General features: G+C 37.0%; 1 protein-coding gene across 6 annotated transcripts in view; it reads right to left on the bottom strand.

The window, feature by feature from the left end:
- The window catches only part of LOC137412398 (death-associated protein kinase 1-like), a 290,813-nt gene that overhangs the window by 13,739 nt on the left and 256,744 nt on the right, over positions 1-20,330 (bottom strand). For all 6 annotated transcript variants that reach the window (XR_013622362.1, XM_078771644.1, XM_078771646.1 and 3 more), the window contains 4 exons: positions 9,271-9,459; positions 5,539-5,736; positions 1,524-1,662; positions 227-347 (listed from right to left, as the gene is read on the bottom strand). Coding sequence is in view for 5 of the 6 variants with exons in the window: in XM_078771644.1 (XP_078627770.1) it covers positions 227-347; positions 1,524-1,662; positions 5,539-5,736; positions 9,271-9,459 (647 nt within the window). In the remaining variant the exon portion in view is untranslated. The remainder of the gene's footprint in view (positions 1-226; positions 348-1,523; positions 1,663-5,538; positions 5,737-9,270; positions 9,460-20,330) is intronic.

Here is a 20,330-nt window from a genome sequence, read left to right as displayed (position 1 = left end):
CTAAAAAAATTATAGTATCCGGATCTGGATCTGCACCAAAATCTAATAAATTATTCCTCGTCACACACCCAACCTGTCCACAAGTTTCATCGAAATGCATCCATAACTGTGAGATATTTTGCTCACAGACAGACAACTTTGTAATGATCCTCATGCAAATTTTGCTTGCCCAACAGAAAATTTCCATTGAGAAAAGCCCCCAATGGTGATTTGCAGTACTACTTACTGTGATAATCTTTGTGCGGACTTCCAGCAGGTGGCTTCTCAACAGCTTCACATCTTTAGATTGGGCCGCGGTGGCGTCGAGCACGAAGATTCGATCGGAAATGTCAAGGTCAGTGCCAAACCTGCAATGGCCAGTGCAGTTCAATGAGTAAAAGGGGTACTATGAAATCGAAGATATCCATTTATCTTCTTCTTCTATCTATCTTATATATACAGTATATAAAAGAAAGTTTTTGTTTGTTTGTTTGTTTGTTTGGCTGCGCAAGCTAATCTCCTGAACGGTGAAAGATAGGAGGAAACCTCTAATACAAAAAATGTTGGGACGGGCCCCGGGAAGGTTTTAGACGGTGGCGAGACCGGTCGAGGCCTACCTCGCCGGGCTGGGCCCATTTCGCAATTAAAAGCTGAGCTGAATTATAGTAGTCAATCTTTTACGGCCGCGAGTAAAAGCTGAATTATGGTAGTAAATTCATTCAAAAATAACTAAAAATGTCGGGACGGGCCCCGGGAAGGTTATAGGCTAGGTGGCGAGTCCGGTCGAGGCTGCTTCGCCCAGGCTGGGCCCATTTTGCAATTAAAAGCTGAGCTGAATTATAGTAGTCAATCTTCTACGGCCACGAGTAAAAGCTGAATTATAGTAGTAAATGCATTCAAAAAGAACCAAAAATGTTGGGACGGGCCCCGGGAAGGTTATAGGCTAGGTGGCGAGGCCAGGCGAGGCCCACCTCGGCCGGGCTGGGCCCATTTCGCAATTAAAAGCTGAGCTGAATTATAGTAGTCAATCGTCTGCGGCGTGAGTAAAAGCTGAATTATAGTAGTAAATTCATTAAAAAAGAACTAAAAATGTTGGGATGGGCCCCGGGAAGGTTATAGGCTAGGTGGCGAGGCCGGTCGAGGCGGGCCCATTTCGCAATTAAAAAGCTGAGCTGAATTATAGTTGTCAATCTTCTACGGCCGCGAGTAAAAGCTGAATTATAGTAGTAAATTCATTCAAAAATAACCCGGGCAATGCCGGGTGCTTTTGGCTAGTATGTTCAAATAAATATTTGAGGAAATGTTCGTAGGTTCTGGTTCTCTCACCTACTCAACAGATGTTTTTCAGCAAAAGGCCCTACAATTCACGATTATGATATAGCATGAAAAACTAGTCTTGCTGGTGAAGGCTACTAGTGTTCCTCTTTTGCTCCGACAAAAGGGAACCATATTTAAGACCGTTCCCATTTCAACAGTAACCTCGATTCTTTGTCTCTCATTGTGAAATTTGAAAGTAAAAGTAATGATAGTTTGCACTCGCTCACCTGTGTTTCACCTTGCGCAGTAGCTGTGCACCAGCTCTGTACACAAACTCACCGCTGTGGCCCCGTGGACAGTTCACGATGTCAGCATGGGTCGCCACCAGAACCACTCTCAGTGGTTTATTGGGTTGGCTGGCATATGCTGAAGAAGATACGTGGCGACAAGTGATAAATTAAAAAAAATTTCAGCCAACTCAACTTGGTCAGGTCTTACTCAGTGAAGTTTAATTTTACATATGATAAAAATTATTCTCATCATTCAAATGACACAATCGGACAATAAATTGTAATATTCATTATCAAATGCATTCGTGATTCAACTATAATAAATAATTCCAGGAATTCTCTCTTAATAATTGCGAATACTTTTCTTAAAGAGAAACTAAAGCAGCAATGTTACCAATGCAGAATAGCTCAGGGGTTACTGTATTATCAGGTAGGAGAGATCCGTGTAATTTGGAACACCAGCCAGGATGGATGGAAGCCGATTGTTCTTGTCGGATTTTTTGATGATATAGTCAGGTTCACAATATTTTTTCATTCAAAATTTTGGTAGATTAGCAAAACGATACATTTTTGGAATATTCAGAGCATGAGGAATCCAAAAATTAATGTTTACATTTGCGTAGACACCTTTGCGAAAATGACACTCAGGACAGTGATGAAGATCTGTAAAAGCATATTCCTGAACGGTATAGACCTCGTAGATCCTGTGTATAGGACTTATAGTTCAATCTGATACAACCTATAACTTCCTATAACAACCTATAACTTCAAAGGACTTGCAATATCATGTTTTATGTTATGCAGTTATATCACAAATATAAAGACAATGGTTTTCAATTACCTTTGTTTGTTGCTTTTCTATAATCCTGAGCACTATTTTGAGGCCTTTATTGGATTCCTTGACCCAGAAAACATAGGATTAGCATATTTAATTAAGTCTCTAGGTTGACTAGAAGCCGAGATCGCGCAAAATATGTATTTTATGGCGGCCATTTTCAAAATCCAAAATGGCGGCCATGCAGGTGTCTATGCAAATGCCAACATTGATTTTCAGATTCTCCATGCTCTGACGATTCCAAAAATGTACAGGTTTGCTAATCCCAAAATTTTGAAAGAAATTATATTTGTTAACATAATAATCAAATAAATGCCCTGAGTGTTAATTCTCTGACTATCTTCATCACTGTCCTGAGTGTCATTTTCGCAAAGGTGTCTACGCAAATGTAAACATTAATTTTTGGATTCCTCATGCTCTGAATATTCCAAAAATGTATAGTTTTGCTGATCTACCAAAATTTTGAACGAAATTATATTTGTTAACATAGTGAACCTAACTAATAGTTATCATCATCGTCATTATTATTACCAGAACTACAAACACTCGCTCTCAAAGGGAGCTCCCAGGGGAGCAGGATTGGGGAGGGGGTTTGGGGGGGGGGGGGTGGGGGTTATGGTATTATCTTTACGATTGTTAATACTGCAGCAGAATTCCCACCTGATGGACGATCCTGTTACAAGCATGCAACACATTCTTTTACACACCCTTTATTTGTGCGGTGTAAAGGCAACAGACTGATGCACTCCAGAAAACAAAATCAACACGGGTTACTTATGTGAAGCAAAAAAATGCATAGTTCTCATGCGTATGAGTGTGAATAGCTCGGATAGTTGAAATTGCACCATCATGCACCCCCCCCCCCCCCCCCCCCAAGGAAGAAAATGCCAAGATTGGCAATTTTATTTTTTCCAAAACCTGATGGAATCAACATGCACAGGCACAACTTTAGGGTGCCCTCAATAATCTCTTGACAGTTTCAGGTTCCCAGATTAAATCCTCTTGGAGGAGTCGATCAACACGCACGCACGCACGCACACACACACTTTGTGGTGCGTTTTCCTCACACACACACCACCGATACGTCAAGGGATTGTTACAAGTCATGAGATCTAGTGAAAATTGCTGAACAAATATGATTGGCCGAAATGATTGGAGGCCATCTTGGGATTTATGAACATTTAAAGAGAAATTTCAAATAGAGTATGGTTTTCGCCCTCACTGCTAAACTACATCAATAGAAAACGTCAGATACAACATCAATGGGCTGCGGCGCTTCAAGTTTGGAAGGAGAATATCCGTAAAAATGTAATGCTCGGCACGAGCCAATAAAAAATGAGTTTTCCAACAACGGGAAGCTGATGGCTTTTGGTGGAGAAAACTGGTATAATTTGGTGATAGGCAAAGCAAGTACGATATAAACACTTGTGACCATTTGTTATGAATATTTCCTTAGCAACCAACACAGCATCAATAGCAACCAAGCCATCAAAAACTATTTCAACATGAAAACAGCTTTTTATAAGTTTGTAGGTTTTCCGATTTAAAAATCCTAAATTTGAAAGTGTCTCATAGTTCCTTCTTTCAACTACTAGTGTTACAGCTCGGAAGCTTTGATCTTTGCGAACGAGTCTGTCACATTTATAATCACCGATCTATAAATCGACCCTGTGTGACACACTGCGTGGGTAATATGGAGCAGCCCCAACTGGAAATTGGACCAACCTAATTTGTGATCTAAAAACAAGACTAGGCCAACATTAGTCCCACGTACGACTCAAGTGTGCGCAAACACAAACCACAATGACCCTGCTGAATTTGACACGGATGTTTCTTTGTTCGTCTCAAGAAAATTTGTACTCCGTGATTTGGCAGGAAAAGTCGATTCTCTTCATTAAAAGCAGGTACTGATTCAATTGACTTGTGCAATTTGAGTGTTAATTCCTCTCCGTCCCAATTTGTGTTTTGTTAAGACCACAGAATTGTGATTCAATCTTGACGTTCAACATCTGGAAGGTCACAGCATCATCCCACATGCCCCCCCCCCCCCCAGTTGCGTATATACTGTATTTACATGGTTTAAGTGCATGGTCAAGATCACTTATGGAGTACTAGCTGAATGCACCCGGCATTGTCCGGGTTCTTTTTGAATGAATTTAATCTTTTTTGAAAGCATGTGTTGCAATCAGTCAGATATTCCTATTAAGTGCATAAGTTGTACTTCAAGAGCATTTTGAAAGAAGAAGAAGATTTATTGCAAAATGGGCCCAGCCCGGCCGAGGGGGCCCTCGACCGGCCTCACCACCTGGCCTAAAACCTTCCCGGGGCCCGTCCCGACATTTTTTGTGTTTCAGGGGTTTCCTCCTATCTTTCACCGTTCAGGAGATTAGCGCGTGCAGACAAACAAACAAAACCTATTTTATATATCGAGATTATGTTCAAAGGCCCGATTTTCGGCTGTAAAAAGCCTCCATAGATTGCAATGATCAATTTTCATGCTTTCATTTCACCTGCCAAGTGGTACACAGAGTGATTTGTTGGCTATTGTACTCGTACAAGGGTGATAATGTGTTTAAAAAAAAGAAGCAAAAAAAAGGGAGAAGAATGAATGCATACTTAATGAAAGTTCCCACTGTTTCGCAAATTGGACCACTGGTGAGGGTTCACAACATGGCCCACAGAAATGATTTTATACGTGTGTCGGCCATATCTCACAGATGTTGCACAAGGCCATAAGCACCAAGCACCACTTAAACACAGCACAGCATCGGACACATCGGGAGAAAAACGACAGTGGCTTTACTTGCATTAATGATTATACTCTGGCAAGTAGCCATCCCCCTTTTGGCCATTAATCCATCGTGATAGGATCGTGGTGGTTCCACTGTGGTGCCATTTCATATAACGGAACTATTACACAAGATTTGAATTACACATTGCCCCAAGTCACATGGATCTCCCCAATGCAAGAACTGTAGAAAATTGAGAAACAAAGGCTTTAGTCAATAGGCCGAGGTCATACAACACAACACGAGAATTAACCACATGATGTTAACCATCTGAGCTAAACAAGGGAAGTTATCTACATGGTCGTAGCATCTGCTAAATACCAAGGGTGGATGACACAAGAATTACATCACGGAAACACGTATTATAACCGCAGCACGTTTCAGTTACCAAACGGCTCCTCAATAGGCCGCAGGGCCTTGAGGGAATTGAGCCAGAAAATGAGATGATTGAGCTGAATCTCGAACGTGACCTCCAAACTGAAGAGCACAAAGTGGATGGCCGTCGTGTCATCAGCAAGGAAAAGGTCATAAGAACAGAAATAGACTGGGTTGCCCGAGAACTCCCAAATACTGAACTCGCCGGCACCTAAAGAGACATAAAGCATCAATCAAATTGTACATCCTGCAGTGGAAGAGGATGATAATGAGCAAGAGTAACTATATATATATATATAAAAAGAGAAGACATTGGTCCTTAGCATAAGAATGAAGCAGGAGAGTAAGTTTATGGCTTTAAGTTTATGGCTGACGGCATCAGCCCACGGGTCCTAAAATCCTGTTCTTCCGCTCTTTCACTCCCTCTCTCTGTTCTCTTCGCCCTCTCTTTTGCTCAAGGTCAACTGCCATCTGCATGGAAATCAGCCAACATCACCACTTTACACAAAAAAGGTGCAAAAACAGATCCTAGTAACTACAGACCAATCAGCCTTCTCCCAATTATCAGCAAAGTCATGGAATCCATCATTGCTTCAGATATGAAATCTTTCCTCTTCTCCAATGGCTTGATCTCTGATCATCAATTTGGTTTCAGACCAGGTCACTCTACTCTGGACTTGCTGCTTCTGCTGTCTCAACAATGGATGGAGGTCCTCAATGCCAAACAGGAAATTAGAGCCGTCTCCCTCGACATATCACGTGCCTTCGATACGGTCTGGCACCCCGCTCTGCTCACCAAACTCTCCTCCTTTGGTATCCATGGAAATCTCCACGCATGGCTGGCGGACTTCCTCTCTAGTCGTTGTCAACGTGTGGCCCTGAATGGGTTTCTCTCATCTCCTCTTCCTGTTCAGGCTGGAGTTCCCCAAAGCAGTGTTCTGGGCCCTGTGTTTTTTCTGATCTTGTTTAGCCTGGTGTTGGCTTAGCGGTTAGGGTGCCGGCTTGGGATTCGAGGATCCTGGGTTCGAATCCAGGTCGATCGCTGAATTAACGCCAGGGGGGTTGACTCAGCCTGTCATCCTTCCGAGGTCGGCAAATTGAGTACCAGCTTGCTGGGATGAATGATAACGGTGTGCACCCCGATTTAGAATAGGTACACCGTATCCCTTCGTAAGAGGCGACCAAGGGTTGGTGGCAGGAAGAGCATCCGGCCATAAAAACATTGCGTCAAACAGGGAACCATGATTGTCATGGGGCCCGCAAGGCTAACCCCCGCTCTAGCGGGGGAAATGGCCTTAAAACGATCATTCATTCATTTTATATCAATGATCTCTCCGACTCTCTTGAAAATCCTCTCTATCTCTTTGCTGATGACTCCACTCTCTGCCGCTCCATTCCTCATCCCTCAGATCGGCAGTCTGCAGCCTCCTCACTCTCTGCAGACCTGGACAAAATCACAGACTGGGCAAACAAGTGGAACATGTCTTTCAATCCTGACAAATCTCACACTCTTACGATGTCTCTCCAAAAAGACCGACTGGACAACCCTCCCATCCACTTTCTGAATAATCCTCTCCTAGAAGTTCTGTCACTCAAGCTTTTGGGTCTGACTATCTGCCATGATCTTTCCTGGGAAAACCACATTTCAAATCTGGCCTCCAAAGCCAGTCGCCGACTGGGCATCCTCCGTCGTGCTAAGTCCTTCCTTGGCACACCTGAGCTCCTCACCACATACAAGGCTTTCATCCGCAGCTCAATGGAATACTGCTCTCCCCTCTGGGCTGGTGCTCCTGCCTCACACCTAGCTCGTCTTCACGCTGTTGAAACCAAAGCGTTCAGAATCATTGGAATCTCCCGTGATGAAGCTACCTCCGAGGGCCTTTCACTTACTCACCGCAGGCAGGTTGGTGGTCTTTCTGTCTTTTACCGACTCCTCTCCGGCCTTGCTCCTCCAGCTCTCTCTGGGCTCTGTCCCCCAAATATTCCTAAAGGTCGCACAAGATCTGCCTGCAACCCTCTTATGGTTAAGCTGCCAACATCAAGACTCTCTGCTCACCTTCACTCCTTCATTACTCTTTTCTCCCGCCTCTGGAACAAACTCCCCCACTCCCTTCAATCCCACTTCCCCCTCCAGGTCTTTAAAACAGCTGTTCACCACCATCTCTTATCTTCCCCCATCCAAAACCTTGATCTATTGTACAACCGCTAATTTCACCCCAAATCCTCTTTTTTGAAATATCAACTTCTTTCCTGGAAGTCCTTGGTGTCCTTGTGTTTATACTTCTCCCACCCCTCCCCCCTTCCCACGCCGCCTTCCCCAAGCCCTCTCCCTCCCACACATTCCCGATGTCCCTCACAAATGTTGTGTTTATGTGCTTCCCCTTCTCTCCCCATCTTGTCTACCGCTCCCCTTTTTATACACTTTGTTTGTTTGTCTGTTTGATTTGTTTGTGTGATAAATGTTGGCTCTTTCACGAGCCTCGACTCTGTATACAAAAAAAAGAAAGAAAAAAAGTTCTCTTTTGCCTCTCCGTGTCTTACTGCAACACACCAACCTTCTCATCATCTTGGAAACATACTGTATTTCCACAAACCCACACCTAGTTATGTTACCTTGCACAAGTCCAAGCTTGATTTTTACATCCCATCCATTCCTAAATACCACTTTTCTCTGGCATATGGAAACATCTTGCCAAGTCTGTTGTCACATGCTCTTCCCTTCAGTACTTCAGTGATGCTGCCCACCTCCACCTCATGCTCTCTCCATGTCTACCTCTGACCTGCTGAGGCCCTGTCCCTATTTTCACCTGTGCCAACTCTTCTCATGTTGCGATGGATGTATCCGTACATTTGTGCCCTCCTGTAGTAATCTACGCCCCACTCTGCATTTGTGGACCCTTTACTTCCTCTTGGTCTGCTCTTCCACAACCCTCATTGCCTGCGTAAAATTCAGTCAGTCGATTTTCCATAGAGAGGAAAAGAGCAATTAATTATTGGAAATAAATAATAATAAAAACAATGAAGAATAAATCCTCATTAATTTATTTATTTATGGCTACATTGCCAAATGTTGCTCAACAGAGTAATAACATTACTGCTCATGAAAGACATTGTGGGATCTTTCGGCTCAAGGTAATTGCACGACCTTTGCCTTCGTCCAACGAGTCATCATAACTACTAAGTTTATTTTTGTTTTTTTTGTATAAAAGATCGAGGCTCGTGTAAGAGCTAACATTAATGACGAAAAACCAAATGGACACATAAGACGAAATAAAGGGAGCAGGCGACAAGATGGGAAGAGAGGGCGAAGCACACAAGTACAACATTTGAGAACAGGGACATCGGGAGATCTTTGGGAGGGAGAGGGCTTGTGGGGAGGTGGCATGGGAAGGGGTTTGGTGAATTTCTGCGCAATGGTTTCGGAGGATATAGCATGACGGACGGACGGACAGGCAGGCATGCAGACAGATGGAGCCGATTATAACAACGTATGCATCTCTGAAGTCCACCAAATATAAATATGCAATCCTGTTCAAATTTTCTCTGAAACATGTAACCGATCTCCTGCATCGCAAAGAGACGTTTACCTGGATGCAACATAGTCATACTGATCACATGTAGAAAACTTAAATATTACTCAGCAATAAATTCTCAGCAACCATGTGACCCTGATCGTAAAATATAAATTGGATGTTTTTAGTGCAATAAAGGGTAATACCGAGGTAAAGCAATCTCAAATACTGACCGCTGATGTTTGTGTTCTGCACGTCGATGGCACGTGTGGACTGCTCATCAAAGGTGAAGGAAGTGCTCTTGGATGGTGAAACCAAAAAGTTACGGCTTCCCTTCTTTATGATTGGCTCAAACATCATTGAGCGGCTTCTTACACTGACATTCTCGCAACCGGGATAAAGGTTGGTGATGCTTGCTGAAACTGAGAGGGAAACATGGGACGTGGAAGGGGTGGGTGTTGATGTAAATACGGGGAGGGAGAGAAATAGATGGGATGGAAGGAAATGGAGATCAAGTGAAGGTGCAGTTGTTATGTGCAGCAACAGGTTGCAGGATACAACATCAATTCAATCAATGCTTGTCATACCTTACAGACGGATTTATTCCCCACTTATAGATGTCTATGGCGTATTTGTACTCTGCGCGAGCGAAGTGTTGAGCAGTTGGTTCACTTTGTCTGTCTGTCGCGTCGGTGGTTTATGATCGAGAAGCAACTTATTTTAAATTGAATGTTAGATTTTGAACACAAATCGGAACACGAATCAGAAAAAGAACCTGCAGTTTAGCAGTACTTTGGCTCTGAATTAGTCCCGATCACTCATGCGCAGAGAGGAGTGAGATCATTTTTAAGTAGCGAAGTCGCTTCAATAGCTGGCTGGAACCTTTCTAACCCACCGTGTTTAATTCGAAAGAGTTCCAAAGTGCAATTCGAGAGGGTTCTAAAGGGTAATTATAAAGGGTTCTAAAGAGTAATTATAATGGGTTCCAAAGAGTAATTATAAAGGGTTTTAAAGAGTAATTATAAAGGGTTCTAAAGAGCAATTATAATGGGTTCCAAAGGATAATTCTAAAGGGTTCTAAAGGATAATTCTGAAGGGTTCTAAAGAGTAATTATAAAGGGTTCTAAAGAGTAATTATAAAGGGTTCCAAAGAGTAATTATAAAGGGTTCTAAAGAGTAATTATAAAGGGTTCCAAAGAGTAATTATAAAGGGTTCTAAAGAGTAATTATAAAGGGTTCTAAAGAGTAATTATGAAGGGTTCTAAAGAGTAATTATGAAGGGTTCTAAAGAGTAATTACAAAGGGTTCTAAAGAGTAATTATAAAGGGTTCCAAAGAGTAATTATAAAGGGTTCCAAAGAGTAATTATAAAGGTTTCCAAAGAGTAATTATAAAGGGTTCTAAAGAGTAATTATGGTTCTAAAGAGTAATTATAAAGGGTTCTAAAGAGTAATTCTAAAGGGTTCTAAAGAGTAATTATAAAGGGTTCTAAAGAGTAATTATAACGGGTTCTAAAGAGCAATTATAATGGGTTCTAAAGGATAATTCTAAAGGGTTCTAAAGGTTCATTCTGAAGGGTTCTAAAGAGTAATTATAAAGGGTTCTAAAGAGTAATTATAAAGGGTTCTAAAGAGTAATTATAAAGGGTTCTAAAGTGTAATTCTAAAGGGTTCTAAAGGGTAATTCTAAAGGAATCTAAAGGATAATTCTAAAGGGTTCTAAAGAGTAATTATAAAGGGTTCTAAAGAGCAATTATAATGGGCCCCAAAGGATAATTCTAAAGGGTTCTAAAGGATAATTCTAAAGGGTTCTAAAGAGTAATTAAAAAGGGTTCTAAAGAGTAATTATAAAGGGTTCTAAAGAGTAATTATAAAGGGTTCTACAGAGTAATTATAAAGGGTTCTAAAGAGTAATTATAAAGGGTTCTAAAGAGTAATTATGAAGGGTTCTAAAGAGTAATTATGAAGGGTTCTAAAGAGTAATTATAAAGGGTTCTAAAGAGTAATTATAAAGGGTTCCAAAGAGTAATTATAAAGGGTTCCAAAGAGTAATTATAAAGGGTTCCAAAGAGTAATTATAAAGGGTTCGAAAGAGTAATTCCAAAGGGTTCTAAAGAGTAATTCTAAAGGGTTCGAAAGAGTAATTATGGTTCTAAAGAGTAATTCTAAAGGGTTCTAAAGAGTAATTCTAAAGGGTTCTAAAGAGTAATTATAAAGGGTTCTAAAGAGTAATTATAACGGGTTCTAAAGAGCAATTATAATGGGTTCTAAAGGATAATTCTAAAGGGTTCTAAAGGATCATTCTGAAGGGTTCTAAAGAGTAATTATAAAGGGTTCTAAAGAGTAATTATAAAGGGTTCTAAAGAGTAATTATAAAGGGTTCTAAAGTGTAATTCTAAAGGGTTCTAAAGGGTAATTCTAAAGGGTTCTAAAGGGTAATTCTAAAGGGATCTAAAGGATAATTCTAAAGGGTTCTAAAGAGTAATTATAAAGGGTTCTAAAGAGCAATTATAATGGGCCCCAAAGGATAATTCTAAAGGGTTCTAAAGGATAATTCTAAAGGGTTCTAAAGAGTAATTAAAAAGGGTTCTAAAGAGTAATTATAAAGGGTTCTAAAGAGTAATTATAAAGGGTTCTAAAGAGTAATTATAAAGGGTTCTAAAGAGTAATTATAAAGGGTTCTAAAGAGTAATTATAAAGAGTTCCAAAGAGTAATTATAAAGGGTTCTAAAGAGTAATTAAAAGGGTTCCAAAGAGTAATTCTAAAGCGTTCTAAAGAGTAATTATAAAGGGGTCTAAAGAGTAATTATAAAGGGTTCTAAAGAGTAATTATAAAGGGTTCTAAAGAGTAATTATAAAGGGTTCCAAAGAGTAATTATAAAGGGTTCCAAAGAGTAATTATAATGGGTTCGAAAGAGTAATTATAAAGGGTTCCAAAGAGTAATTCTAAAGCGTTCTAAAGAGTAACTAGAACGGGCACTCGGTAGAGCGCATACCTTCGCCGCAGCTACATTTGTTGCCAAAATAAAAGACTACAAGATCTGTGTAGCAAAGCATTTTGGCATTAGTTTCATACAAATTGGACACAAATTGACCGCGCTATGGTAAAAAGACGATTTTGACCTTTTCATGACCTTGACCTTGACCTTTGACCCGATCGATTCCAAAATCTAATCAAATGGTTCCCGGATAATAACCTATCATCCCACCAAATTTCATGCGAATCGGTTGAATACTTTTTGAGTTATGCGAATAACATACACACACACACACAGACATACAAATAAATACACAGCGATCAAAACATAACCTTCCGCTTTTGCGAAGGTAATTATAAAGGGTTCTAAAGAGTAATTATAAAGGGTTCTAAAGAGTAATTATAAAGGGTTCTAAAGAGTAATTATAAAGGGTTCTAAAGAGTAATTATAAAGGGTTCTAAAGAGTAATTATAAAGGGTTCTAAAGAGTAATTATAAAGGGTTCTAAAGAGGAATTATAAAGGGTTCTAAAGAGGAATTATAAAGGGTTCTAAAGAGTAATTATGAAGGGTTCTAAAGAGTAATTATAAAGGGTTCTAAAGAGTAATTATAAAGGGTTCTAAAGAGTAATTATCAAGGGTTCTAAAGAGTAATTATAAAGGGTTCTAAAGAGTAATTCTAAAGGGTTCTAAAGAGTAATTCTAAAGGGTTCTAAAGAGTAATTATGAAGGGTTCTAACGAGTAATTATAAAGGGTTCTAAAGAGTAATTATAAAGGGTTCTAAAGAGTAATTATAAAGGGTTCTAAAGAGTAATTATAAAGGGTTCTAAAGAGTAATTATAAAGGGTTCCAAAGAGTAATTATAAAGGGTTCTAAAGAGTAATTATAAAGGGTTCTAAAGAGTAATTATAAAGGGTTCTAAAGAGTAATTCCAAAGGATTCTAAAGAGTAATTATAAAGGGTTCCAAAGAGTAATTATAAAGGGTTCTAAAGAGTAATTATAAAGGGTTCTAAAGAGTAATTATAAAGAGTTCTAAAGAGTAATTATAAAGGGTTCTAAAGAGTAATTATAAAGGGTTCTAAAGAGTAATTATAAAGGGTTCTAAAGAGTAATTATAAAGGGTTCTAAAGAGTAATTATAAAGGGTTCTAAAGAGTAATTATAAAGAATTCTAAAGAGTAATTATAAAGGGTTCTAAAGAGTAATTATAATGGGTTCTAAAGAGTAATTCCAAAGGGTTCTAAAGAGTAATTATAAAGGGTTCTAAAGAGTAATTATAAAGTGTTATAAAGAGTAATTATAAAGGGTTCTAAAGAGTAATTATAATGGGTTCTAAAGAGTAATTCCAAAGGGTTCTAAAGAGTAATTATAAAGTGTTCTAAAGAGTAATTATAAAGGGTTCTAAAGAGTAATTATAAAGGGTTCTAAAGAGTAATTATAATGGGTTCTAAAGAGTAATTCCAAAGGGTTCTAAAGAGTAATTCCAAAGGGTTCTAAAGAGTAATTCCAAAGGGTTCTAAAGAGTAATTATAAAGGGTTCTAAAGAGTAATTATAAAGGTTCCTAAAGAGTAATTATAAAGGGTTCTAAAGAGTAATTATAAAGGGTTCTAAAGAGTAATTATAAAGGTTCCTAAAGAGTAATTCTAAAGGGTTCTAAAGAGTAATTCCAAAGGGTTCTAAAGAGTAATTCCAAAGGGTTCTAAAGAGTAATTCCAAAGGGTTCTAAAGAGTAATTATAAAGGGTTCTAAAGAGTAATTATAAAGGTTCCTAAAGAGTAATTATAAAGGGTTCCAAAGAGTAATTCCAAAGGGTTCTAAAGAGTAATTATAAAGGGTTCTAAAGAGTAATTATAAAGGTTCCTAAAGAGTAATTATAAAGGGTTCCAAAGAGTAATTCCAAAGGGTTCTAAAGAGTAATTCCAAAGGGTTCTAAAGAGTAATTATAAAGGGTTCTAAAGAGTAATTATAAAGGTTCCTAAAGAGTAATTATAAAGGGTTCTAAAGAGTAATTCCAAAGGGTTCTAAAGAGTAATTCCAAAGGGTTCTAAAGAGTAATTATAAAGGGTTCTAAAGAGTAATTATAAAGGGTTCTAAAGAGTAATTATAAAGAATTCTAAAGAGTAATTATAAAGGGTTCTAAAGAGTAATTATAATGGGTTCTAAAGAGTAATTATAAAGGGTTCTAAAGAGTAATTATAAAGGGTTCTAAAGAGTAATTCCAAAGGATTCTAAAGAGTAATTATAAAGGGTTCTAAAGAGTAATTATAAAGGGTTCTAAAGAGTAATTCCAAAGGGTTCTAAAGAGTAATTATAAAGGGTTCTAAAGAGTAATTCAAAAGGGTTCTAAAGAGTAATTCCAAAGGGTTCTAAAGAGTAATTATAAAGGGTTCTAAAGAGCAATTATAAAGGGTTCTAAAGAGTAATTATAAAGGGTTCCAAAGAGTAATTCCAAAGGGTTCTAAAGAGTAATTATAAAGGGTTCTAAAGAGTAATTATAAAGGGTTCTAAAGAGTAATTATAAAGTGTTCTAAAGAGTAATTATAAAGGGTTCTAAAGAGTAATTATAATGGGTTCTAAAGAATAATTCCAAAGGGTTCTAAAGAGTAATTATAAAGTGTTCTAAAGAGTAATTCTAAAGGGTTCTAAAGAGTAATTATAAAGGGTTCCAAAGAGTAATTCCAAAGGGTTCTAAAGAGTAATTCCAAAGGGTTCTAAAGAGTAATTATAAAGGGTTCTAAAGAGTAATTATAAAGGTTCCTAAAGAGTAATTATAAAGGGTTCTAAAGAGTAATTCCAAAGGGTTCTAAAGAGTAATTCCAAAGGGTTCTAAAGAGTAATTATAAAGGGTTCTAAAGAGTAATTATAAAGGGTTCCAAAGAGTAATTATAAAGGGTTCTAAAGAGTAATTATAAAGGGTTCTAAAGAGTAATTATAAAGGGTTCCAAAGAGTAATTATAAAGGGTTCTAAAGAGTAATTATAAAGGGTTCTAAAGAGTAATTATAAAGGGTTCTAAAGAGTAATTATAAAGGGTTCTAAAGAGTAATTATAAAGGGTTCTAAAGAGTAATTATAAAGGGTTCCAAAGAGTAATTATAAAGGGTTCTAAAGAGTAATTATAAAGGGTTCTAAAGAGTAATTATAAAGGGTTCTAAAGAGTAATTCCAAAGGGTTCTAAAGAGTAATTATAAAGGGTTCTAATGAGTAATTCCAAAGGGTTCTAAAGAGTAATTATAAAGGGTTCTAATGAGTAATTCCAAAGGGTTCTAAAGAGTAATTATAAAGGGTTCTAAAGAGTAATTCCAAAGGGTTCTAAAGAGTAATTCCAAAGGGTTCTAAAGAGTAATTCTAAAGGGTTCTAAAGAGTAATTATAAAGGGTTCTAAAGAGTAATTCCAAAGGGTTCTAAAGAGTAATTCCAAAGGGTTCTAAAGAGTAATTCCAAAGGGTTCTAAAGAGTAATTATAAAGGGTTCTAAAGAGTAATTATAATGGGTTCTAAAGAGTAATTCTAAAGTGTTCGAAAGAGTAATTATAAAGGGTTCTATAAAGAGTAATTATAAAGTGTTCGAAAGAGTAATTATAAAGGGTTCTAAAGAGTAATTATAAAGGGTTCTAAAGAGTAATTATAATGGGTTCTAAAGAGTAATTCCAAAGGGTTCTAAAGAGTAATTCCAAAGGGTTCTAAAGAGTAATTCCAAAGGGTTCTAAAGAGTAATTATAAAGGGTTCTAAAGAGTAATTATAAAGGTTCCTAAAGAGTAATTATAAAGGGTTCTAAAGAGTAATTATAAAGGGTTCTAAAGAGTAATTATAAAGGTTCCTAAAGAGTAATTCTAAAGGGTTCTAAAGAGTAATTCCAAAGGGTTCTAAAGAGTAATTCCAAAGGGTTCTAAAGAGTAATTCCAAAGGGTTCTAAAGAGTAATTATAAAGGGTTCTAAAGAGTAATTATAAAGGTTCCTAAAGAGTAATTATAAAGGGTTCCAAAGAGTAATTCCAAAGGGTTCTAAAGAGTAATTATAAAGGGTTCTAAAGAGTAATTATAAAGGTTCCTAAAGAGTAATTATAAAGGGTTCCAAAGAGTAATTCCAAAGGGTTCTAAAGAGCAATTATAAAGGGTTCTAAAGAGTAATTATAAAGGGTTCTAAAGAGTAATTATAAAGGGTTCTAAAGAGTAATTATAAAGGTTCCTAAAGAGTAATTCTAAAGGGTTCTAAAGAGTAATTCCAAAGGGTTCTAAAGAGTAATTCTAAAGTGTTCGAAAGAGTAATTATAAAGGGTTCTAAAGAGTAATTATAAAGTGTTCGAAAGAGTAATTATAAAGGGTTCCAAAGAGTAATTATAAAGTGTTCTAAAGAGTAATTATAAAGTGTTCTAAAGAGTAATTATAAAGGGTTCTAAAGAGTAATTATAAAGGGTTCCAAACAGTAATTATAAAGGGTTCTAAAGAGTAATTATAAAGGGTTCTAAAGAGTAATTATAAAGGGTTCTAAAGAGTAATTATAAAGGGTTCTAAAGAGTAATTATAAAGTGTTCGAAAGAGTAATTATAAAGGGTTCCAAAGAGTAATTACAAAGTGTTCTAAAGAGTAATTATAAAGTGTTATAAAGAGTAATTATAAAGGGTTCTAAAGAGTAATTATAAAGGGTTCCAAAGAGTAATTATAAAGGGTTCCAAAGAGTAATTATAAAGGGTTCTAAAGAGTAATTATAAAGGGTTCTAAAGAGTAATTATAAAGGGTTCTAAAGAGTAATTATAAAGGGTTCTAAAGAGTAATTATAAAGGGTTCTAAAGAGTAATTATAAAGGGTTCTAAAGAGTAATTATAAAGGGTTCTAAAGAGTAATTATAAAGGGTTCTAAAGAGTAATTATAAAGGGTTCTAAAGAGTAATTATAAAGGGTTCTAAAGAGTAATTCTAAAGGGTTCCAAAGAGTAATTATAAAGGGTTCCAAATAGTAATTCTAAAGGGTTCTAAAGAGTAATTATAATGGGTTCTAAAGAGTAATTCTAAAGTGTTCAAAAGAGTAATTATAAAGGGTTCTAAAGAGTAATTATAAAGTGTTTGAAAGAGTAATTATAAAGGGTTCCAAAGAGTAATTATAAAGTGTTCTAAAGAGTAATTATAAAGTGTTCTAAAGAGTAATTATAAAGGGTTCTAAAGAGTAATTATAAAGGGTTCTAAAGAGTAATTATAAAGGGTTCTAAAGAGTAATTATAAAGGGTTCCAAAGAGTAATTATAAAGGGTTCTAAAGAGTAATTATAAAGGGTTCTAAAGAGTAATTATAAAGGGTTCTAAAGAGTAATTATAAAGAGTTCTAAAGAGTAATTATAAAGGGTTCTAAAGAGTAATTCCAAAGGTTTCTAAAGAGTAATTATAAAGGGTTCTAAAGAGTAATTCTAAAGGGTTCTAAAGAGTAATTCTAAAGGGTTCGAAAGAGTAATTATAAAGGGTTCTAAAGAGTAATTCTAAAGGGTTCTAAAGAGTAATTTCAAAGGGTTCTAAAGAGTAATTATAAAGGGTTCTAAAGAGTAATTCTAAAGGGTTCTAAAGAGTAATTCTAAAGGGTTCTAAAGAGTAATTCCAAAGGGTTCTAAAGAGTAATTATAAAGGGTTCTAAAGAGTAATTATGAAGGGTTCTAAAGAGTAATTATAATGGGTTCTAAAGAGTAATTATAAAGGGTTCTAAAGAGTAATTCCAAAGGGTTCTAAAGAGTAATTATAAAGGGTTCTAAAGAGTAATTATAAAGGGTTCTAAAGAGTAATTATAATGGGTTCTAAAGAGTAATTATAAAGGGTTCTAAAGAGTAATTATAAAGGGTTCTAAAGAGTAATTATAAAGGGTTCTAAAGAGTAATTATAAAGGGTTCTAAAGAGTAATTCCAAAGGGTTCTAAAGAGTAATTCTAAAGGGTTCTAAAGAGTAATTCCAAAGGGTTCTAAAGAGTAATTATAAAGGGTTCTAAAGAGTAATTATAAAGTGTTCTAAAGGGTTATTCTAATGGGTTCTGAAGGGTAATTCCAAAGGGTTTCAAAGGATAATTTGAAAGGGTAAAAAAGTGTAATTCGAGACGGTTCTAAAGGGTAAGTATAATGGGTTCTAAAGGGCAATTCTAAAGGGCAATTCTAAAGGGCAATTCTAAAGGGCAATTCTAATGGGCAATTCTAATGGGCAATTCTAATGGGCAATTCTAATGGGCAATTCTAATGGGCAATTCTAAAGGGTAATTCCAAATGGCAATTCTAAAGGGTGATTCTAATGGGTGATTCTAAAGGGTGATTCTAAAGGGCAATTCTGAAGGGCAATTCTAATGGGCAATTCTAATGGGGGAATTCTAATGGGGGAATTCTAATGGGCAAATCCAAAGGGCAATTCTAAAGGGAAATTCCAAAGGGCAATTCCAAAGGGCAATTCTAAAGGGCAATTCTAAAGGGCAATTCTAAAGGGCAATTCTAAAGGGCAATTCTAAAGGGCAATTCTAAAGGGCAATTCTAAAGGGCAATTCTAAAGGGCAATTCTAAAGGGCAATTCTAAAGGGCAATTCTAATGGGCAATTCTAAAGGGCAATTCTAATGGGTAATTCTAAAGGGCATTTCTAATGGACAATTCTAAAGGGTAATTCTAAAGGGCAATTCTAATGGGTAATTCTCAAGGGCAATTCTAATGGGTAATTCTAAAGGGCAATTCTAAAGGGCAATTCTAATGGGCAATTCTAAAGGGTAATTCTAAAGGGCAATTCCAAAGGGCAATTCTAAAGGGCAATTCTAAAGGGCAATTCTTATGGGTGATTATCAAGGGTAATTCTCATGGGTAATTCTAAAGGGAGGTTCTAAAGGGCAATTCTAATGGGTAATTCTAAAGGGCAATTCTTATGGGTGATTATCAAGGGTAATTCTAATGGGTAATTCTAAAGGGTAATTCTAAAGGGCAATTCTAATGGGTAATTCTAAAGGGCAATTCTCAAGGGCAATTCTCAAGGGCAATTCTCAAGGGCAATTCTCAAGGGCAATTCTCAAGGGCAATTCTCAAGGGCAATTCTCAAGGGCAATTCTCAAGGGCAATTCCAATGGGTAATTATAATGGGCAATTCTAATGGGTAATTCTAATGGGTAATTCTAAATGGCAATTCTAAAGGGTTGCATTTGTTTCTAGGTTTTCCCTATTTCATATTAAAAATGCCAAACTGAACTGTTTCCTACAGACATGGGTGCAATTTAAAAAAAACTCTGTCTGCCTGTCTGTCTGCCTGGCAGTTAAACAAAATTGGAAATCACTCCAACCAGGAAACATAGTTTTGAAGGACATCATCAAGGACACAAACAACTGGCATGAATAACGAATATAACATGCCAAATTAACCTTAAAAACAAACAAAACAAACAAAAAAAAACCAAACAATTAACCTTTAAAATCTTTATTTTATCTTAAGTGAATTATGTACTCGAATATTGTTGAACACAAATCTTTTTTTTGGGACTTTCAAAAAAAACTAGTTTAGCAGTACTTGGAGAAAATATTACGGCTTTTTACATCATCTCGCCCCATCAAATTTGTTCCTTGCAGACTCCGCCCACGTCCTTTTTTCTCAAGACCACGTGGAGTAAGGTGTTCTCGGAACTCTCTAGTATTATGACTTGTAATAAATAAAGGCTTCCACCAGGTAGCGCTAGACGATAAACATTTAAATAGAGAAATTTGGGGTCCTCCTCCCCATATCCTGAACCCAAGTGACTCCAATATTTTTGTTTTTAACCTTCCAAAACCTTCCCAGGCACCCACCACCTATCCCACCGAGTAAAACCAGCAGTTTTCAACTCATTCGATCCAGCAGTTTAAGAATGCATAGAAGTCAAACAAAACACAAGCACACAAACACAAACACGCCACAAGAATCATGTATATGGTATGATAGCATTTTAAATTCAGAAGTAAAATATCAGTGCTTTAGGAAGAAGGAAGAAAAGTAGAAATGAAGAAAATAAAAATGTAAGAAGATGGGATTGAAAGATGTGAAATACAAATATAATCAGTGCAGCCGTGAAAGCCGATATCAAGCTTCCATAAAGTTGTGCTCAGTGGTTGAAGAAAAAGAGAACACAAGAGTGGACGAAGAACAGATCCGGAGGACGCAGAAAGATTAACTGGGTTCTATAAACAGCCAGCATGTTCACAGTCGATATACGATTTGTGCAAAACAAGGTTTTAATCCTTCATCTTTTAAATTTAAATCTTCATCAGTTTCGTACAAAGTACAATTGTCCTTCAGGAGGGCAGTTTCAGCGCTATTTAACCATTTCATTCACCTGATCAGGCCATCATTAA

This window comes from Myxine glutinosa, chromosome 2, assembly GCF_964187855.1.
Source record: "Myxine glutinosa chromosome 2, kmMyxGlut1.1, whole genome shotgun sequence".
Classification (NCBI taxonomy): domain Eukaryota; kingdom Metazoa; phylum Chordata; class Myxini; order Myxiniformes; family Myxinidae; genus Myxine; species Myxine glutinosa.
Note: the sequence above shows the minus strand (reverse complement) of the source record. Positions and strands in the feature narration are given on the sequence as shown.